The sequence below is a fragment of the Letharia lupina genome, assembly GCF_014066315.1.
Source record: "Letharia lupina isolate WasteWater1 chromosome Unknown contig_4, whole genome shotgun sequence".
Lineage (NCBI taxonomy): Eukaryota > Fungi > Ascomycota > Lecanoromycetes > Lecanorales > Parmeliaceae > Letharia > Letharia lupina.
The window spans coordinates 1,638,962-1,660,545 of NW_023502973.1; the positions used below are offsets into that span (position 1 = coordinate 1,638,962).

A 21,584-nucleotide genomic window follows, 5' to 3' on the forward strand; every position below is an offset into this window, starting at 1 on the left:
CACGAATAATACGAAAAGTGCTAGTCTTGTAAAGTACCCCACGGTGGCAACATTGTGGCAACACTGTGGCAACACCGTGGCTGAAAGCCTCAGACCTTAATCTCCTCCGCGGCTGCCTCCAACGCAGACAAACAAAGAAAGTCGCGCTTGCAAACCAGTGTCAGCTCTATCATAGCTAGATAGTGTTGCAATTCATGGTTATGATCACAATAGAACTTCTCACCGTCATATCACACACTCCTCACCAACCTCTCACGGCAAGCATAAAGAGAGTGAAAGGCAAGGCTTTGCCCTAGGTCGAAACCATGGCTTCAGCAGAGGATGACCTCGCATATCTATCACCCTCCTTCGACCCTGTGTCTGTTACCATGCCACGATTACGAAATATTTTAATGTCACACGACATTCCCTACCCAGCTTCAGCCAAGAAGCCGCAGCTCGTCGACATCTTCAATCAAGAGCTTAAGCCCAAGGCGCGTAAGATATTAGCGGATCGAGACAGAGTCAGGCGCACAAGTAGGGGCATTACAGACATGCCGAGGAGTCAAGAAGGGACAGTAAATGGTGACGCTGACGATGACGACGACGCCGGCTCGATGCTGCCTCCGCCAGTGCCTGATATTCCACGACAAAGGAAACCACGCAAGAGCACACGCCAATCGGTGGAGCCCACCATATCAGAATCATCCGTCACTACAAAAGCATCAAACGGTCGAAGAAGCTCCAATAAGCACGCCCGGCAATCGGACACTGAACCTGACTTAGAACCAATCCATACATCTGTACGGAAAAGCCGTAAGAGCGAGGCTACACCCGTGGTGAAGGTCCAAGATCCAGAAGATACACCAATGCGACCGCCGATGAGGGGTGGTGTTTTCAGCGATGAGAACCCTTTCCAGAGCGGTAGCTCCCCTTTAACTCAAGGGGAAAACAGACGGAAGAGCGGTGGTAGAAGCAGTGATAAGAGAAAGAGTTTTTCAAGCAGGCGGAGGATCGAAGGGGTTCTATCTACTTCAAAGCAGCAGGATGGAATAATTGCCCCAACTTCCAAGACTTTCGTAGTTCCCGTTTCTAGGCTGAAGCAGTCCGCTAGCGAAGACGAGCCAACGGATGGGATCGAGGCTGGTGAGGAGTTCACAGCCGAAGAACAGCTGGAGTTGGTCAGAGGACGTGCGGCAAACGGAGAATTGGACATCCTCCCACCTCGGAAGAAGAAACGCCCACGGAAACCTCGCACAATCCCTAAGTCCGCGCCATGGGTAGTCCTCGTGGCTTTACTCGGAGGGTATGCTACATGGTGGCGTCAGGAAAAGCTAGCTGTTGGCTACTGCGGTATTGGCAGGCAATCCAATGCTCTATCGACTGTCCAACTACCTGAATGGGCAGAGGTGCTGCAGCCGACATGTGAGCCTTGCCCTCAGCACGCAATCTGCTCTCAAGGGATGGAGACCAGATGTGAGCACGACTTCGTTCTACAGCCACACCCACTGTCTTTAAAAGGCCTAGTGCCACTGCCGCCATCTTGTGAGCCAGACGGCGAGAAAGTCCGACGAGTAAAAGCTGTGGCGGACAGAGCCGTGGAAGAATTGAGGGAGCGAAAAGCGCAGGCTGAATGTGGGAATTTGAAGAATAGCAGAGGCAAAGATGTACCTGTGGAGATCGATGAAGAAGATTTGAAAAGAGAAGTGGGCAAGAAGAGAAGACGAAATATGGACGCTGCAGAGTTCGAATCTCTGTGGAAGGGTGCCATAGGGGAGATCATTGGCCGAGAAGAGGTCGTTTTCTCCTCTGATGGGTAAGTTCACTTTCCTCTGCATTTGCCGATTCTTCTTGCGTCACATTCGTGCTTATGAAAACGAATCCACCAACATCTGACCAAAAAACTAACCAGATACCTCATCCCACCCGCAGAACACATCTCCACCTCAGCAGCACCTCCCTCACCCGCCTTCCCCTCTCCTGCGCCATCAAAAGATCCGCGCGACTCACGCTGGCAAGATATCGACTCTCTCTTTCCATCATAATCCTGTTCGGCATCGCTCTTCTCTACATCCGCTCGCTTATTCTCACGTCCCGTAACGATACAGCTCGTGTTCCCTCATTAGTTGCCACTACTCTCGACCGTCTCGCCACGCAAGCGGCTTTGCATGCCAGGGGAGATGCAGCCGAAAGCTGGATCAGTGTAGGACAGCTGCGTGATGATGTTCTCCGAGATGAATTCAGCGATCAAAGGCGCGAAGGTATGTGGAAACGAGTGCGAGCAGTAGTCGAGAGAAATGCGAACGTAAGAGCCAGCGTCCGAGAAGGCCGGGGCGGGGACGTGTCAAGAGTGTGGGAATGGATTGGCAGTGTTGGCCTACTTGAAGATGGTGCATGGAGTGGTGGAGCAAAAAAAAGGGTGATTTTGGGGCCTGTAGTCAAGGGGACGCCTGATGATAGGTCGAGTCCCATGGAGGTGGAAGGACGGGAGATGGTTGAGAAGAGGAAGTGGGACGAGGGTCGGCCTGTCTACTAATACCAGCAGTTCTATTCAAGGTTGGCAAAGCACAAGGGGGCGTCGTGAGTACAGAGCGATGGAATCTGGGAGTCGTTAAATCCTATGATACGGCAGCGCTTTCTTTGCCGTTTGGAGCAGGACATGGTCGGTGTTGCCATTGACGCATATCTGATCACATAATTATGTTAATGTATTATGCATTTTCCATGAACGAGAAGTGCACTTTCGCGAATCCTCCGCGTTTATACAGACCGAAGGAAGCAATGAAGATGACAACAGGAGGGTCAAGAGAAAGGGTCCCAACCCTCTCATCAATTCAAAGTCATTTCTTCCAAGCAACCACAATTATGGTATTCTTGAACAAGCCATCTCGCATAAACATCGATATTCTTCTAACACAGGAGAGAGTCATAGTATTAGTAAGTAGTAGAAATTCGTCCGTGGGCCATACCTATTCCCTTAATGTCAATCGGTCCCCTGCGTTCTCGGACTGAGCTGACCACTAGCAGCTCCAGTATTTCTCTGGGCACTGTGAGTACGAGTATTTTCGAGTCTTTCCTCCGATTGGTATACGTTGCCCATATCTGTGACACGGGGAGACCAATTCTCAAACTGCCCGCCTTGAAGGGTCAAGCACCAACTTTTTCCAACACAACCTTCCGCTGTCTTGCCTTTGAAATTTCCAAACCTCTTGAGAAGATAAGACTGTAAAAAGCATCTGTCATCAACAATTGGGATAGGTTCGATTTTCGTCGTGCTTGGAATACCTAATTTATCCAAACACAGCCGATAGCTTCTCTACTTCTTTCTGACATCCAGCCTGATCACAAGTGACTTTGATTGACTTGAGTTGTCTGTGCTCGAAACCATAGCATAAGCTTTTCTTCATTCTGTACCACAGTATCTGCCCCTTTACACACTTGCTGGCTGGTTCTTGTCAGATTGGAAGACGCAACAATTTGCAGCTATTACGATGTCATCGGCAGATCTGAATGCAGAGAACGCTGGCAGGACTCTGGATATACACCTAACGGCTGAGTTGGAGAGGAACCCTGGAAGCACAACGCAGAAGGATTCGAGCAATGTATGGCGGTATTTCGTGTCAAATTTTCTACTCTATGCAGCTATTTGATCCATTCCATTCTTTTGTTGGTATGCGTACCGGCCTGCTCCTGAAACCAACCTTCTGGGGGCCCATCGAGTCTTCAAGTCAAATTAATTCTAGGCGTGTTTTCTCTGCTTGTTCTCGGGCTACTTTCTCGCTTTATACCACATTCTTTCGGCTTCCTTCATAAAAACACGAGCAGTCACCCATTGACTGACCGTATGGTGGTGTCAACTCTAGTCAAAAAGTGCTGTGCACCTTGAAAGGGATTTACCATCTACGCAGCAACAAAGCAAACATGGTATCAACGGTATCGCCCTACTTTCATTGATACCAATCCGGGCGGGTCGACTGATACTATGAGGTACTTACAGATGAAGTCACTAGCACGAAAGGAAAGCTAGTAGTAGCCGTGAATACTACAAGAGAAAAATTGTTATGGAGAGAGGATACAGATGGGGATGGGCTGATAACGGTCGATGACTGCGGACCAAAGGTGTGTCATGTTCTCTAGGTGTAGATCGAAAGGATGCTAATTTTGGTCATCAAACGAAGTCTTTCTTCTTGAAACCTCTGAAGCATGATGCAACTCAAGAGATTGAGATCAAAGGTACGTATCATCTAGCAAACCTCCTGCAAGAGCTATTCCTGGCGCAGAAGAAGGGGGAGGAGTTTCTGGAAGTCGACTTGGAAAAAATCACTGAGGATCCAGTCGATCGTCTCCAGCGATTGATCAGAACCAGCTGGTGGGACAACCTGAAGAGGAACATCGATAGCTCTGGCATCGCCGTTGCAGCGAGAGATCCCAAAACCCTCGAGGCTGCGGACTCTCACCCAAGAATCTATGTACCGCATGGCGTACCACTACAGCACGCATACTACTCGAAGCTTGCGCGGGAAATGCCAGACATAAATTTGGACGTACAATGGCTTCCAGAAAGCGACATCACGGCTGAGTTCATCAGGAGCTTGAACGATAAGCCTGGCATTCTGGCGCTTGAGATGGAGGGAAATGACTCGAATGGACGCAAAGAACTCATAGGACTCCCATTCGTTGTACCTGGAGGACGATTCAACGAACTCTACAACTGGGATAGCTGTTTCTGTGCTACGTCAATGATAGATACGCATCCACATGTTGTCAAGTCGATCCTACGACATTTTATCTTCGAGATCAAACACTATGGCAAAATACTCAATGCGAACCGGTCGTACTACCTTGGCAGAGCACAGCCCCCTTTCCTCACAGATCTAGCTTTGAAAACTTACAATGCGACCAAACATGAGCCTGGATCCAAGGACCTTCTCAAGCTGGCAATCCTCGCCGCAATGAAAGAGTATTACAATTACTGGATGACGGCTCCCAGATACGACGAAGGCACTGGACTCACCAGATACAGGCCCGTTGGGATTGGTATCCCTCCAGAAGTTGAATCAACGGGGTTTGACCACATTTTGGAACCTTACGCCGCGAAGCACAACATGACGATGACTGAGATTGGACAGGCATACACCAATGGTAAAATCCAAGAGCCTGAGCTTGACACGTTCTTCCTCCATGACAGAGCACTCAGGGAAAGTGGCCATGATACGTCGAATCGATTCGTGGGAGTCTGCGCAGACTTAGCAACGATAGATTTGAATTGTCTGCTCTATCGATACGAAATGGACATCGCGGAGGCGATTCGGACCATCTTCGAGGACACTCTTCAAGTACCTGCTGATTTTTGTGCTCCCGGTCAGGTGGTGGATCGTTTCGAGTCATCCGCCGTTTGGGACATTTCTGCCAGAAAGAGAAAAGGATTAATTGATAGGTATTTGTGGAATGAAGAGAAGGGTCTCTATTTTGACTACAACTCGGTGACTCAGAAGCAAACTGAGTATGAGACGGTGACGAGCCTCTGGGCTCTTTGGTGCGGGGTAGCTAGTCCGCATCAAGCGGCTTTACTCGTTGAAAAAGGCCTTCCCAAATTCGAATGTGTGGGTGGTCTCTCTTCGAATACAGAGAATTCTCGTGGCCCGGTCAATACAGCGAATCCTCAGAAGCAATGGGACTATCCTAATGGCTGGGCTCCTCATCAAATTCTGGCTTGGGATGGCTTGAGGAAATATGGTTATCACGAGGAGGCCGAGAGACTAGCGTACCGCTGGCTTCACATGATCACCAAGGTTTTCGTGGATTACAATGGTACTGTGGTCGAGAAATACGACGTCACGCAGCTCAAGAGCCCCCACCGCGTAGGGGCAGAGTATGGCAACCAAGGACTGAGCTTCAAGTACGCTCCAGAGGAAGGGTGAGTCGCGTGAATGCTTCCGAGATGTTTAGATACACAACCGCTGATCTGAGGGAGTAGTTTTGGGTGGACAAACGCAAGTTATCTGCATGGCCTCTCCCTCCTGGGCTTGGATGCGAGACGCGCTCTGGGAGTAGGTGCGCCTTATGAGGTCTATACCAAAGGCGGGGCGTGATGGAGGGTGTCTTGTGCTTACACGTCCGCAAGCGGGCTGCAGGCCGTCAAGCTGATATTACGTGGACACTTTTCTGGGTCTAGACAGACGCTCCAAACAACTGGATAAGCTTGCAAACGTCGATAAGAATATGATAGGAATAGGGAATCATGCCCCTTGTAATTCATTTTCGTCATAGTGAAGGAATTCTCGCTCAACCTGTCCTTAGCCATCACATAAGATATCCTTTGCTTCCTTGGAATATTGAACATGAGCCAATTGCCCCAGCTCTCCATCCCACATGTCACGACTCCTACTGCTTCCTCAGACACTGGCGGAGCTCTATCACTTTCACTTGTACCTCACCACCTCCCGCTCCACTTCCTCTCCCTCTCCTCATCGCGTAGACGATCCTCTAGAGCATCATGAGCCTTGCTGCACTCCTACGCAGAATTCGGAGTCAGCATTGCTCCTTCAAGCCAAGAACCTGGGTAATGAAACAAATTCTCAAGAGTAGGAGGACACTTTTGCTCCCCTTAACCCCAAACAAATAACGTTTACTCCGGGATGTACGAACCTGTCTGTACTCTTCGGTGTTCTTTTGACCGCTAGCTGTGCCTGCCTGAGTTGACATAGAAGTGGTGGCGGAGGAGGTGGGATTCTTGCCGTCGGCGGTGTTGAGCTTCGAGGAGCCGAGGATGCCAAAAGCGGAGTCTTTTGAGTCAGAGGCCATGGTGTAAGACTGGACACGAGGCAAGAAATGGAACGGTGGATGTGATTGTCTTATGCTTGTGGGTGTCAAGATGTAGGACGAAGTTCTTCTTTCCTGCACGGAGTACCTACGTGCCTACATACTCGAATTTCCCCACCATTCATTCCGTCACAGCGCCGCTCACTAGCCTTAGTTACTTTAGCGTTCTCTTTAGCGGTAATAATCGGAATAAACGTTAAAGTAATACAGGTTCGAGGTTTTGTTACTTCAGATGAGGATATGAGGATGCATGAAGAGGTCCGGCATTCACGTTGTATAGAAGCAAGGACATGATCAATTTACCATGTCGCCTATCAACGCCATCCCTTCGGAATGCTCTTCACTTCTACACACCTCGCGGCCTACTTGCCGCGGCAGCAACCGCGACTGCTGGCCCCAAGCAAAGTCGATTTTCGTCTACCACCAGTCACGAAAGAAGCCTTGAGGATACCACGTTGCGCCAGATATTCGACTCTCACAATGACTGGCTGCAGTTTTCTCAGCACCATATTTCCGACTTAGCAAGACCTTCACGTGGCTTGTTCCAGAACCAATATCTTATAGAGCCCTCGGGCTTCCTCAAATACGCCCAGGTAACGCAAAAGAAGTGTCAGAAAATTGTGGATGATGTCTTGTCAGCAGCCTCAACTGAGGCATACGCAGCCATACCAAGACAACTTGACCTTCTCAGCGATTCCTTGTGTCGAGTCCTCGATATTGCAGATTTTGTACGCTGCACACATCCAGATGCTCAGTATCAAGAAGCCGCCATCCAGGCTTATGCGTTTCTCTTCGATTATATGAACGTTCTTAATACCACTCCCGGATTAAACGCCCAACTCAGGAAGGCTATCTCGACACATGGAGCCTCGGGATCGTGGAATGAGGAAGAGAAAATGGTGGCCCAGATCCTGCTTCGAGACTTTTCGAACTCTGCCATTGAATTGCCCGCCGAAAAGAGGCGAAGATTCGTAGAGCTGTCGAACCAGATGAAGGCATTGGGAAACGAGTTTCTGGACAGTATGACTCCGACAACGTCTTACCTCGACTTTGATATTAGACAGCTGAAAGGTATGGATCCGTTGATCCTCGCGCGATACTCTGAGGGGCGTAAGAGGATACGATTGCCCACTGTTGGGGATGTGCCATATACGGCTTTGGGAACCGTGGAGGACGAAGCGACACGAAGAGAGATCTACATCGCAGGAAGACAGTCCTCGAGGAAGCAGACTAAGCTGCTCGAAAGGCTGATGGTGACCCGCGTTGAGATTGCAAATCTTTCTGGTCATGAGAGCTATGCTCACATGAACTTGTCTGATAAGCTGGCTAAGTCACCCGAGGCCGTTGTTTCTTTTCTCACAGCGCTCTCCGCGGATAACGCTCCGCGCGTAATGCAAGAACTGGTACGAATGAAGCAGATGAAAGCAGCAGATGGCATTTCTACGGGAATTGAGCAGTGGGACTTGATCTACTATCGAAATCGTCTCAACGTTGATCTGAAACCGAAGTCTCGAAACCCCGATTTCATGCCGGCCTACTTCTCTCTGGGCACAGTGATGCAAGGGCTTTCGCGCCTCTTTAACCGGCTTTACGGCATCCGTTTTGTCCCTCGTAGTACCAGTCCCGGAGAAACGTGGCACTCTGATGTGCGTCGTCTGGACGTTCTACACGAGACTGACGGCCACGTCGCAGTACTTTATTGCGACCTTTTCGCGCGTGCTGGCAAGAATCCAAATCCCACACATTTCACCCTTCGTTGCTCGCGTCTTATCTCCCCTTCAGAGACTGGTGAAGGGCCAGACTCTCCACAGGATGCCAATGATGGCATGGCAGTTTCGTCCTTCATCAATAACCACCAGTACTATCAACTTCCGGTACTAGCTTTGATCTGTGATTTTCCTCACCCGCCACACTCGTCAGTTCCCGCGCTGCTTGGCTTTCAGGACGTCAAAACGCTTTTCCATGAAATGGGCCACGCCATCCATTCAATTCTTGGCCGTACATCTCTGCAGGTTGTCGCCGGCACTCGCTGCCCCACCGACTTCGCGGAGCTCCCTTCGGTCCTGATGGAGTATTTCGCCTCGGATCCTTCGGTACTTGCGCTTTTCGCACGTCACTGGGAGACCGGCGCATCTTTGCCGTATGAGATGGTCAAAAATTCATTGCTGATGCATGGACGAGGACAGGGTCTCCAAACGGAGACCCAGATCCTGTTTAGTTTGCTAGATCAAGCTTACCACTCTTCGCTTCCGGTCGACATGAACGGAGGCTTTGATAGCACGAAAGCTTTCTTCGACGTTTACGATAAATACAGTAGCGTGCGGGAGCCTCGGGGCACGAACGCGCAGGGCTTTTTTGGACATTTGGTAGAGTATGGGGGTACCTACTATAGTTACCTTTTTGATCGAGCTATTGCAGGAAAGGTATGGAAGGAAGTCTTTAGCGGAGGAAAGGATGGTAGGGCTGTGGACAGAGAGGCAGGAGAGAGATATAAAGAGGAGGTGCTGAAATGGGGAGGCGGAAGAAGTGGTTGGGCCTGTGTCAGTGGAGTGCTGGGAGAGGAAAGGTTAAAAGACGGTGGAGAGGCAGCAATGGAGGAGGTAGGGAAATGGGGTGTGCACGATTAGGCGTTGGAATGGGGACATTGATGAGCAGGAACGAATGGCGTTCGTGTCAGTACTGAGGGAAAGCATGGAAGCCCGTTGTATCAGTAAAACCACAGCAAGGGCTCGTTAGCCGTTCTATCGCGTAGGACGATCGCATCCTCCACTGAAATGGTTCAACATAGATGGCCGAAACCCCAGTGCGAATGATCCTGAGTTGAATTGCACGTCTTTCTCTTATGCATGTCTCATGGGTAGTAACTTGGTCCCTGTGGCCATGATTATCGATCTCGACTTCGAGCCCCTAGTGCGACTTTTTTGTTGGAAACAATCCTTTGAAATGCCATTTTACACCTATGTCGCATTTTGAGTATTCGCCAAAGCTTCGTGACGCGCAAGCCATTCGATATATTCACGTTTCAATTTGACAAGGATATCAAAGTCTAACAGTGTTACGGGGCTGGGCATAAAGCCACAATACAGCTCCCATACCCATGCAACACCATCGCTCAATTCGGGATTGGTCATTCGTCCTCCTCTTCATCAACCAGCCGGATAACATCTTCGCTCCTGGATTGAGTAATATCATCCTTTCCTTCCAGCTCCTTTGCCATTTCAGCACCATCTCTTTTCCCTCGATCAACATCGACCAGCAACATCAGAGGCAGCGGTATGAATACGAGTACAGCCAGAAACACGAACGCAGGACGTATCTCCCCATATCGATCTGTAATCGCACCAACAATGGCTGGGCCGAAAACGCTTGAGCCTTTGTCCGTGATGGCATATAAAGCGTAGAATGCAGCTTCAGATCCTGGAGGTATGAGCTCTCCAAAGAGACTACGACAGTACGAAGAAAGCCCTCCAAGAACGATGCCATAGATGGCACCGAGAGGATACATCTCCCACGGTTGCTAACGAGGATTCGGAAGTCAGCATACTCTTCTCATAACAAAAGGTCGAGTGAGGAACCAGATGAAGAGAGCACAACGCAGTAAGAAACCCTTTTCAAGACACGAAATCTCCAATCACAACAAGAGGAATAAGCCCTTGCCAAAATGTGCATACCTGGAGACCGAACACCCCAAAGCGTCTTATGGCAGGTATATATCCTAGAAGCCCATATATTGGAATTATTTCGAAAAGACATATACAAGCGATAATCGTTTTTGACGGAGGGATGCCCAACAATTGGGACTGTGATTGGGATTTCAGAGTCAGTTTCAATTCTTCAAGACGATTCAACTTTTGAGATGAGGATGGGAAGTAAAAAGGGCCCTTAGCTCTCGGAAAGCCTCAGAAACATGCATCACGTTTCCAGTGGCGCTACTCATCGAGAAGAAATCAGTCCCAAAATACGTACAACTTTGTTCCAGGAAAATGCTCCCAAAATCCCTGCGACGGTCCCGACCAGACCGATCAATGCTAGAGCGGCGGGTGTCATTTGCAATTCCGTCTTCGCGAACAACACGGCAGTACCGCTGACTGTTGCGATGCCATCGCTCAGAAGTAGCCAAGCGCCTAGAAAAAGCGTGACATCCTTCAAGCGGCGAGCTCGCAGAATGGTCTTCCCAAGGGAGCACCATGCATAAGCAATATAACCCGCCCAGCTCCTTTGTTTACCATTGCTTATAAATGGTAGTGGAGGACCCGGCCGCGGCCGCAGCCAGAGTGCTGCTGGAATTGTGAAGATAAACCACCATAGACCGACGAGAAAGAGGACGATTCGAAGAGTCAAAGTCGTGGACGTGGTCATAGAGTCCGCAACTACAACAATTGTTATACCTAGGGTCTGGACGATCACCGCCGCAATATATCCAATCCCTATCCCATATGACGATATCTTGGTTGATAGCCGAAGTGCAGGTGAAATGGGCGTAGATGAAGTTTCAATAGGTACCATTCGACGAGCGACGGAAGAGGACTGTATAAGTGATTCTGTAGCACTATCGTGACCTTGATCCTCGTAGTCGGTTGTCTGCTCGGAGCTTGACCCTTCCGAATAGCTGTTTCCATCGATCTCAGGCGCCTGAATGGATGGGTGCCGACGTACAAGGACGGGGAGGAATGAATTCAATAAGACAAAAGACGCGCCGAAGCAAGTGTTTGAGATGATGGCCAACAATGACCCAAGTGCGTAGACCTTCGGGATTACAGCAAGGAAAAGCATGGTCGCCACAGCTCCTGTAAATGCAAATGAGAGCAGGAGGCTCTTTCGGTAACGACCGTGGTCTGCAGCTCCACTCATTGAGATGATGAGAAGAGCTTGTACGAGCACACTGATTGAGAAGGTGTACATGGCAAAGCTCGCCGTGTTGATGTCAGTCCCGAAGAAATTGATTATACACTGTCCTTTATCTGCTCGAGAGGATAAAGTTGTAGCCGCCGCCTCGTATGGCATGGTTGTATTTGGGAATTCTATTGGCATGGGAGTCTTGAAGCCGGCGCTGCAGGATATTGTCCTGTCGGACAGGAGGACGCCGCGCTCACGCGCGAGTTGTTCCAAGGTAATGGGGATGAAAGACCCAACACCGCATACAACGAATACCTCGGCCGCCCAGCCATAAGAATACCAACCTGAGAGCTCTTTGGTGCTCGTCAACCGGGTATCTTCTCCAGCATATGAGGGGGGATGAGAGGAATTGTCGGGCTCCATATTATAGGGAGAAGAGAGGGAGCTTATAGACTTCCTCGTCGTCGGCTAAAGCAGAGGCGGTGGGGCTCCGGAAGGAAGCTTTAGGGTGAAAAGAAGAGAATGTGGGCGGTTCAAGGCCATTGTGAGGAACCTGAGGATGAGTATGAAAGTATGGTCAAAGGCAGAGGAGCTCATTGGAACGAAGCTGATGGACGAGGACTTGCGACGCGAAGCTGTCTCATTGCTTATTGCTCCGGGTCTCCCCCGCAAACGCTAAAATGGTCGCCTCTTCTCCCCAACCTCTTGCGTCTCCCATTTCAACCCTCCCCATAAGTAATCAAAGGAACAATATGCATCGGCTGAAGCTGCAAGAAAGAATATGGAACAGGATGGTGTGTTGTATACGCTGTTACGGAGTTTTCAATTCAAGACAGATTACAGTGCGGAGGTAAAGTTATAATTCAGGACAAAGCCCCAAGAGCTCGATAACAGATGCTTAGAATGCTAGACTGGTAGATTGGTACCCGCTTCACGCTGTATCATCTAGGACTCTAAGGTAGTCTCTACTCAGTCTATCGACTAGACCACAAAGGACATAAGCACATACGGATACATCCCTAGTTCTGGACTTTGGAAGACGCGCGCAGGATATCATGAGGACATCCCACGCACTGGAAGAAGGTAGCGATTGTAACATCTTACTCGTAGAAGCGAAAAGCAGGACTCGTAGGAAGTGGCCAAAGATTAACGTTTATGTTTTGATGCAAACAACTCGTTGTATTGGTTAATCGAAGAATGCCATAGTTTCTTTGTCAATGATAATGATAAAAATGATGACAATAATACCTACTGCATTGTTTGATTGGCCGGCGCATGAAAAGGGCGCTAGGTGATGTTAGCATTAGCAAATTCCTGAGAAACAATAATCAACTTGCCTGAAACAAGCTCAACCAACAAAACCTCATCTCTCTTTCTCTCTCTACCTTACCTTCTTTTGATACCCTACTTTACATGTCTTGTCTACTATACCAACCTGCTCGCGGAGCCCCTCTTGCTCTTTCGCCTTAATCTGCGAAACCAGGCAACCGACAACTCATCGCTCTGATTGAGACCGAACCCCACCCCTCAACAACACCCATTTGCTCTGCGCTCACCCCATCTCTTTCCCCCTCGTTCCTGCCGAGGCCATCACATCGACACATGACATGTACTTTACACTCCATCGATAGCATTTGCTTATTCCCTCTGGCCCCTCCCAAGCCCATACTTCTCACGTACCGAATTCGTATGTTGATTGGCAGGGCAAGATAGAGTCGATACAGCGTGCGAGGGGGGATTCGTTGGAGGGGAAGGAGGAGTCGGTGGGTGGGGTGGCGTTGGAGGAAACGAAACAGCGGGACGAGGTCGCCGACAATAAATCGCACAGCATGCCAGGCATTCTACCAAGAGCCGAAGTTATTAGCAAGGGTCCTATGGGCATGAAGATGGCGACTGATGTCCAGTCTGATGCCATGGTCGAAGGAGATACCCACGATGTCAAGATGGGAGACTACCGCAATGGCTATGCGCAAACAAATGGAGATCATGGGCTCATGAATGGGACCTATGCAAATGGTATCCCCTCAAGTCCTAGCTCCATTCAGCGCAAGACATCCGCTGCGGTCGAGAAGCTTGTGGGCCAACTTCCTCCGGAGATTGAGCATGTAACGTTTGGTTACGTACCCTTCTCCTCCCTGATATCAAGGCTTGTTCAAGAAACCTTTAACGACCTTACCGACGTCATCAATGATATGTCGGACATGCCAGTTCCTCAGCCTAGTCAAAGCGAGCCCCATAACCATATCCACCAACAATTAAATGGTAACGGAGACACTTCGCAGGCTAATGTGCAGAAGAAGCTGCGCGTGCTACATTTCGCCAGCGATCGGAGGGCGCAATTCGTCAAGATTTTAATACTATCTCGATGGGCCCGACAAGTAGAGGCAGTGAGCAGGGTTATTGACCTAAATTTCTGGCTGAGCAACCAGATAGGCCAATACGATGAGTGTTGTTCATGGATGGGAGAGCTAAAGCGAAGACTCATACCACTCAGAGAGCCCAACCCTGATATCAAGACCGCTTTGGAGGTGCTTTCTCTTGGCAAAGCATCGTGGCTACCTGATCTCAGCTACCTACCTCCTGAGCCTTTAACCCCCCAAGAACTCGTCAATGCCCTCCGGAGAATCAACACCCTTCTCTCGATCCGTTTAAACCTTCAAGAAAACATACCACCAGTCTTTCGAGATTACTCCATTGCGTCTGGTCGAGCAACCTTCCACGTTGTGGACGAATTTGAGGTCGACCTCTCTATAGCCGAGGAAGATGCCTCATCACAGCTCTATCTCATTGACTTTCGCTTTGCATTCTCGCCAAAACCTATGGAGCTGCCGGCCGGTAGGCTGCGAAATGAAATTGAAGGCAGGGCCAACGACGTGCTCAAGCACGATGGTCTGCAAGGCCTTTTTGATTTCCTGCACAACCTCGTACTCACCCACAAGCTCCTTGTCTTGAGGAATCAAGCGCACGAAATGGTGAGGGGTCACTGGTCTGAATATTTACAAGTAGAGGCTGTGCATCGATCTGTTGTTTTGCAATACTGGTCGAATAGGCCAGGAGGCAAGAATTGGATCGAGATTGGGCTCAAGCGTGGCAAAGAGGTTCGACTATCCTACTCATCAAGAAGCCAAAGGATACCTCACATTGCTTTGCGGTGGTTCCGCAATGGCAAGGAGGTTGACAATGTCACAGTTGAAATAAGATTGGGTGAACTGTCACTCTTAAACATTGTTCAGGAAATCATCGCACTGCACACAAACTACATCTTCCAGGAGATGGCGGCCAAGTTGAACGAATCGTCGTTGTATTCGGGAGGTTTTATGAGGTGCAAACGCAACTCATCGATGACAGAGCCTTTGAACGCATCTTTGCTTGTACAGCTTACGACCTCGAAAGCCGTGAAAGTTGTTCAAGAGCCTGTGTCAGGCCGATTTGCAGTACTACCAGCGTCTCATTTGAACAGTCGCGCGGAACATGAGCTAAATCGTCTTGCATCCCCTGCTACAGAAGGGGCTTCTCAATTGGCGCATCTCAGGTCAATCGCATCTCAGGAGGAAGTCGATGCTAGTGCCCGCAGCATGGGATTGGAGCCCGTGCGATCGTTGAACCCAGGCCAGGACACAATGCAACGCCTCTTTCCAAAGAATACCCAAAGAACCAAGTTCTTCAGAAGACAAGCTTGGAGTGCTAATTGGATCTTGGCGTTCACTACTGGCCTCGAAGGCGATTCCTGGTGGATTGTAGAGCTCCTAGACAAAGCAACATTAATTGAATCGGCGACGTCGAACTCGGTATCTGGACCCAGACTTCGAGCAGCGTACAAGGTCGCAGCTACGGACCCTCAGTCGCTTGTGACCGACCAGTCTTATACTGCGCTTGCCCACATTGAGCGAAACGCCGTAGGGATGATCTCTCAATACTGCGATACCCGTCATCTCTCAGCCTCCAAAATTCCACACAAAGTTCATTTTTCAGCACCTAGCAGCACGGGAATTCGGACACCGACCATTTTGTTCCGTTTTCCTGGCGAGCGTGCTCCGTCTCTGTTAAGCACCCCTAGTGCTTCCAGCTTGCCATGGGCCAATGAGATGGTTAAGCTCGATTACCGAGGTCTTGATTGCTCACACAAATCCGCAATCCACATGATTTCCGCCCGCATGCAGAAACCTGTCTCCAACGTTAAGGACCTAGTATTTGCCATTCCTTCGATAATTTTCCACCCTACCTCTGGGGCTTTCACCTTCCAGGTTCTTGCGAAAGTTGGGGAGACCAACATTCCCAACATTACCCGCCGCCTGTCAGCAATTGGCCTTCTGCTAGACTTTGTCTCCACCATCCAGTCACATAAACTTACCTTCCAACGTGCGTCTCTCACCCACATTGAATTTGTATACAATAAAATCCCCAGTCCTTTGAAGGCAACCATATACTTCCCTCCTGACGGACCGATGCGTGTCTCTCTCGCTAAACCTAATCCACACCTCCGCATCGTAGACTATCTCACAGCTCGGCTAAAGCCCCAGGGTCTCGCAAGCGTTATTGGCGTCATGCGGATGACACTCCCTGTTGTCCGCGCGCTAGCTGCAGTTGAGACTGTCCATACAAATGGCGGCGTCGCAGTCCTTACCCGCTCGGAGCAATGGTATCAGCTCCGCTACTCTGCGCCCTACCCCAAAGGTGGCTTCGACGTGCGTCTGCGGCAGAGAAGAGACGAACTCATGTGGATTGTGCCGGAAGAAAGCATCAAGAAAGCGGAAACAGGCAATGAAGCTTTCGAGGAAGGTCTGAAAGGTGCCTTGAGGGGCAAGGGGGATGGATGGAGAGGTATGACAAAAGGAGGAATAGTTGCCGATCTCAAGGGGGTTGAGAATTTAATTGCGAGGATGGATGAGATTTTCAGCACTGATGGGCACACGCCCGGTGAGTCAAACCTGAGAAAGAGGAAGGCCGAAGGGGACGTTGTGGAAATCGACTGAGTGGTCCTGATAATGGTCTGAAGACATAGACGAAAGCAACGTGCTGAGGAACGTTGTGGCAGAGGAAGCATTTGTATCAACATCTCCTTTTATGTGTTTGCACGGAGCGTTTGCCTTGAGCTGCCCACGGGTACGCGTTGGGAGAATACGGTTTCTTGGTTGCTCATATATACCCTACGAAGGGCGTTATGGGGCCGTCATCTAGGCACGCAGCATATGTGATTCAGCGAACCGGCTAGCCTAGGTAGAATAGCTGTCAAGGATGAATGTTTTGCTTATGGGGACTCTACTAACCACTTCTTGCTATTCACATCACAAAGTTAATGACTGGTATTTACGCCTCTATGTTTCAACCAGGCTGTTTTCAAAGTGTCTCTACACTCGTGACTTTCACCTAGCATATATGCATCAAGGCGTATAGCGTGCGTAAAGTGTAAAAAGACGAAAGAACTAGGGGCTACCTACCTAGGCACCTAGGTAATGTACAGTATCAGGGTACGTAAGAATTTTGAGCTTGGTGTGGTGTTATCTAATCTACCCGGCATGCATGCATCACCAGGCATCATGTCGAACCTAAATTAAAGTAGTCTATTTCCCATGCGGAGCCAGGGGACTTCCTCCAACTTAAAAGTCTACAGGAAAAATTGGACAGCATCTATCTAATCCGTCATATGCTGGATACCACAGAAGAGCCATCTAAAGATCCCACCAACCTAGCAAGAGATGAGTCGCGGTGGAAAGCTGGCCCCTGAAGTAAACCGGTAAGTTACTGCTGGCGTCGGTAACAAGTAGCTGACCATAGCGTTTAGGGCTCTATTCGTAAAGAATTTGAGGTCAGATTTCCTTGCGTTCAGCTAATGCCTTCTTTACGCAGTTTTCGGTCCTCCTGCTGACTCGAACTAGCTATAACGTCACGCCTGAGGATTTGTTTGATCTGTTTGGAAAGTTCGGGCCCGTACGGTGCGTGTATCCTTGACCACATCCTACGGTCGACGTGTAGACCACCATGGGTCTTTGATGTGTCGTTCGGCGGCTGATTGATAGGACAGGCAAATACGGCAAGGCATCGCCAACAATACCAAAGGCACCGCATTCGTGGTATATGAGGATGTCATGGACGCAAAGCAGGCATGTGATAAGTTGAATGGGTTCAATTTCCAGAATCGCTATCTGGTCGGTATGTCAGACAATATGCTACAGACAGATGACTTTATTTACTTTCGTGCTAATGAGTGCAGTTCTCTACCACCAACCAGAAAAGATGGCGAAATCAAAAGAAGATCTAGCTGAAAGACAAGAGAACTTGGAGAAGCTGAAAAAGCAGCACGGCATTGACTGAGCTTGGGGTGCTGGGGTATATGTGGAATCCCTTTGGATAGGCACTTCGCGCACGAGGGTTCGCCGAGCGATCTATTATTCTCTGCTGAGACTTTTGTACGTTAAGCAGGGAGTAAGGCGTTCCAAGTCAAATAAGGTAGTCCGACGGAGAATGGTATCGCCAAAAAAATGCCTGGCTGGAGGCATGAGGGCACCCAAGCTGAGGAAAACCAAGACCTTGCAAACTTAGCTCCAAATGATGAACGAGCTTCACCGATTCTCATTCATGTCCCCCCTAAGTGAAGCATATCATATGTTTGAAGTAGTAAGCTCTTCAGAGTACTTCTGTTGTGTGTAGCTCCTAGAGAATATGATGAATGGGTCTTGATGTGACCTGCAAACGGCAAGGATTGGCGCCACCAGCGGCGTTTCACCCTGGGTCCAGGGCGTCTGCATCCTGCAGCCTCAATTCGCAGCACTCAACGCCCCGCGTTATTAACAGCTACTTGTTTTGCATCGCCCCCTGATATCCGTGTTATTTGGTCGTGCATTTGATCAGATGTTAGAAATTACATGACCGAGTCCTTATTCTATAAGCACCCTTCGTTACGTTCTCCTCGCCGCCGGAGACCCTGAAGTATACGTCAGACCAAGAGCCTCTTTGCCCCTCACCCAGGACTGGAAATCAGAATACAACAATTTGGCGCGGGAGAATTTCACCAACCCACGACTGACTCACCCACTCACCCACTGTCCTTCGTGGTGCTAGTTACCTATCTCTGTATACCCAACTTTTGGCTTCTCTAGCCCGGCCTACCTGTCCCCCAAGAATCATGTCGCCCGATGATGTGGTCCTGCCAACACCAGCTGCCCATTCGTTACCCGCAGAGATGGTAGAAATGGTCTTTTCGCCGACTCTTTCATACATTGCTGCATCAACCTTCAGGCATTCATCATCCCTTTCCACCATAACCCCGACTTCTCCGATGAATTTGACGTCTAGCGGCGAGTCGAGACCAGGCGCGGAGAATGGGGAGTGTGCACTGCTAGGCCCCTTTGCTCTCTTCATACAAGGCGCTCTTGGAGTTTTGGCACTGCTAGTACTGGTCTTTAAGCGATGGCGGGAAAGGCCTCAGCGACCGATAAAAATCTGGGCTTTTGACGCGTCGAAGCAAGTCGTGGGCTCAGCATTGCTGCACATTGCCAACCTACTAATGTCGATGTTGTCTTCCGGGCAGCTGACTATAAAAGCTGGCGACTATCAGGCCAACCCTTGCTCTTTCTACTTGCTGAACTTGGCTATCGACGTAAGTTTCAAACCCCGCCTTCCCGAGATGATGTATAGTTGGCTGAAATAATGCTTGCATTGAAGACTACTGTCGGCATACCAATCCTCGTTGTACTTCTACGACTGTTGACGCACGGTTTCTCTCTCACCCCTCTGGGCAATCCGCCCGAGTCAATACAGTCTGGGAATTACGGTCGTCCGCCAAAAACGCAATGGTGGCTCAAACAATCCTTCATCTACTTCCTCGGCCTGCTAGGAATGAAAGCCTGTGTCTTCTTCATCTTCCAGATATGCCCGTGGATAATACGAGTCGGTGACTGGGCTCTACGGTGGACGGAAGGCAACGAGATGGTGCAAGTCTTCTTCGTCATGCTATTCTTCCCCGTTGTGATGAATGCGCTACAATACTATATCATTGATAGCTTCATCAAGGACCAGAAGCCATCGGACCATGACCCTATTCCTCACGAAGACGGAGATGAAGACAGCATTGAGGAACATGGTCGGACCAGACGGCGGCGTTCTCACGGTGAAGACTATGACGGCGCACGTAGTATCGTTGCTGGGAACGAGACTACTAAAGATGGTGCGGAAATCACGGTCGCTGAAGGCAAGGACAAGCCAAAGCTCAAAATGGAGCCCAGAAAACTGGACGAATATGATCCCGCAGTTGATGGAGAGGGGAGTGGAAGTGGCGGCGACCTCGAGAATCCCCCTGATCCGTCAAAAGAAGGAAAAGCAAAGATGCAACAGGGTCATGCAAAAGATTCGTAGCACTGGGCGTTTTGTGTATTTGGCTAGAGCAATGACAAGTCTTTTCTGGAACAGCGTGGAGTACCGGTAGATATTGGCGTGGCGCTTGTATCGAAGGTGCAGGATGTACATATGTTAGATATAGAGAGCTCACCATTAATGCAACAGCCTCAAGGAGTATCACGGGAGCATGATGGATGGGAAGACTTCTCGCATGAGCAAATGTAAGCAAATACCTACTCGTGCTGTCCAGGAGTGAGTTACCTCGCTTAATAGCGCCGGGAGAGCTGACCAATCAAATTACTCAGTTCTCCGCGAAAATCGTAGTTTGATTGGTCAACTCTCCCGGCGCTATTAAGCGAGGTAACTCACTCCTGGACAGCATGACTAAGATTATACGCCAAGAACAAGGCTCGCCTTACTAGCGACCGGGATTACCTTAGCGAGCCATAGAAAACATGTAAAGTACCTTACCTTTGAGGTACCTTAATTACTAAGGTAGTACTCACTTTAGTCTGGATTGTTCCGCAGAGCCTCAGCTCCGAGGGCTCTTTAGCTTCTTTCCGTCGGCCACGACTCCCAGAAGATCTCCTAGATTCAATTCCATATCCAATTGCTGCTACAAACCTCCCCCCATTGAGTCCTCTCTTCACCGCCACTATGTTGCCCAACATGTCTCTCTTCTCCGTCAATGCCATCCTGATCCTCTCCACCGACGACCGCTCCCGCATCCTCACAAAATACTACTCTGCTCCCCACGCCCCGCCAAATAGCACGTCCCACCCAGGCGCCAACCCCTACCCAACTATCAAGGAGCAAAAAGCTTTCGAGAAGGGGCTCCTGGAAAAGACGAATAAGCAGTCGAGTGACATCATACTGTACGATGGCCGAGTAGTCGTCTTCAAGATGGAGGGGGATGTTATGCTTTACGTGGTAGGCGGCGGGGAGGAAAACGAGATTTTGCTGTTCGGCGTCGTCCTGGCGCTGAGGGATTCGTTATCCATATTACTGAAGTTAGTGCCCGCTTTCCTCTGTCCCCGATCCTTATTCGAGCAGCTAATCATGGTTTCGTTGCAGGAATTCCACAGACAAACGCACCTTGATAGAAAACTATGACCTCGTCTCGCTCGCCATGGACGAGATCGTCGACGACGGCATCATACTCGAAGTTGATCCTGTGGTCGTGGCGAGCAGGGTCAGCAGGGCACCGGCGCAGGACGTTACGAACATCAAAGGTGTGGACTTCAGCGAACAAGGCGTTTACAATTTGCTTGAGTTTGGCAAAAACAAATTGGCGGAGCGGATGAGACAGATGTAGGGTGTCTGATCGTTGAAATGTGAAGGTGGCAGACTTCGTGGGACAACTTATGCTCAGATAATGGGTTGGGCTGGAAAAATCACGACACGTTGTGCTTTAATGATGGAGGTAGCTCCGGGTCCAAAGACAGCCAGGACGTATCATTCCACCTTACGGTTTGCTCGCCAAGGCGTATAGGGAAACTCGGTCGCAAGTTATGAGAGCCGTGATGGGGTCGAAACGCTGAAGGCGGGATCTGACTAGACCAACGATGATCGTTCTTCCAAAACACGAGGGTATGCGCTGATTGCCTTCCCAT

At 49.7% G+C, this 21,584-nt stretch overlaps 9 protein-coding genes across 9 annotated transcripts; 7 read left to right on the forward strand and 2 right to left on the reverse strand.

Moving 5' to 3' along the window:
• Positions 1-305: 305 nt before the first annotated feature.
• On the forward strand, positions 306-2,515 carry HO133_008050 (uncharacterized protein; the record flags this gene model as incomplete). The annotated part of the gene is made up of 2 exons (XM_037298918.1): positions 306-1,795; positions 1,933-2,515. 2 exons carry the CDS (start codon positions 306-308, stop codon positions 2,513-2,515), a joined length of 2,073 nt encoding a protein of 690 aa, XP_037156254.1.
• Positions 2,516-3,470: 955 nt separating this feature from the next.
• On the forward strand, positions 3,471-6,071 carry HO133_008051 (uncharacterized protein; the record flags this gene model as incomplete). Its single annotated transcript, XM_037298919.1, has 3 exons — positions 3,471-3,581; positions 4,182-5,896; positions 5,957-6,071. The coding sequence occupies 3 exons, from the start codon at positions 3,471-3,473 to the stop codon at positions 6,069-6,071; spliced, it is 1,941 nt and encodes a 646-aa protein (XP_037156255.1).
• A 341-nt stretch (positions 6,072-6,412) lies between these two features.
• Positions 6,413-6,783, reverse strand: HO133_008052 (uncharacterized protein; the record flags this gene model as incomplete). The annotated part of the gene is made up of 2 exons (XM_037298920.1): positions 6,413-6,493; positions 6,628-6,783. 2 exons carry the CDS (start codon positions 6,781-6,783, stop codon positions 6,413-6,415), a joined length of 237 nt encoding a protein of 78 aa, XP_037156256.1.
• A 308-nt stretch (positions 6,784-7,091) lies between these two features.
• HO133_008053 (uncharacterized protein) lies at positions 7,092-9,428 on the forward strand (the record flags this gene model as incomplete). Its single annotated transcript, XM_037298921.1, has 1 exon — positions 7,092-9,428. One exon carries the CDS (start codon positions 7,092-7,094, stop codon positions 9,426-9,428), a length of 2,337 nt encoding a protein of 778 aa, XP_037156257.1.
• Positions 9,429-9,928: 500 nt separating this feature from the next.
• On the reverse strand, positions 9,929-12,060 carry HO133_008054 (uncharacterized protein; the record flags this gene model as incomplete). Its single annotated transcript, XM_037298922.1, has 3 exons — positions 9,929-10,318; positions 10,473-10,601; positions 10,768-12,060. The coding sequence occupies 3 exons, from the start codon at positions 12,058-12,060 to the stop codon at positions 9,929-9,931; spliced, it is 1,812 nt and encodes a 603-aa protein (XP_037156258.1).
• Positions 12,061-13,466: 1,406 nt separating this feature from the next.
• On the forward strand, positions 13,467-16,610 carry HO133_008055 (uncharacterized protein; the record flags this gene model as incomplete). Its single annotated transcript, XM_037298923.1, has 1 exon — positions 13,467-16,610. The coding sequence occupies one exon, from the start codon at positions 13,467-13,469 to the stop codon at positions 16,608-16,610; it is 3,144 nt and encodes a 1,047-aa protein (XP_037156259.1).
• Positions 16,611-17,333: 723 nt separating this feature from the next.
• Positions 17,334-17,949, forward strand: HO133_008056 (uncharacterized protein; the record flags this gene model as incomplete). The annotated part of the gene is made up of 5 exons (XM_037298924.1): positions 17,334-17,371; positions 17,420-17,443; positions 17,514-17,570; positions 17,660-17,787; positions 17,849-17,949. The coding sequence occupies 5 exons, from the start codon at positions 17,334-17,336 to the stop codon at positions 17,947-17,949; spliced, it is 348 nt and encodes a 115-aa protein (XP_037156260.1).
• An 811-nt stretch (positions 17,950-18,760) lies between these two features.
• On the forward strand, positions 18,761-19,989 carry HO133_008057 (uncharacterized protein; the record flags this gene model as incomplete). The annotated part of the gene is made up of 2 exons (XM_037298925.1): positions 18,761-19,234; positions 19,300-19,989. 2 exons carry the CDS (start codon positions 18,761-18,763, stop codon positions 19,987-19,989), a joined length of 1,164 nt encoding a protein of 387 aa, XP_037156261.1.
• Positions 19,990-20,628: 639 nt separating this feature from the next.
• On the forward strand, positions 20,629-21,286 carry HO133_008058 (uncharacterized protein; the record flags this gene model as incomplete). Its single annotated transcript, XM_037298926.1, has 2 exons — positions 20,629-20,981; positions 21,046-21,286. 2 exons carry the CDS (start codon positions 20,629-20,631, stop codon positions 21,284-21,286), a joined length of 594 nt encoding a protein of 197 aa, XP_037156262.1.
• Between the last annotated feature and the right edge of the window lie 298 nt (positions 21,287-21,584).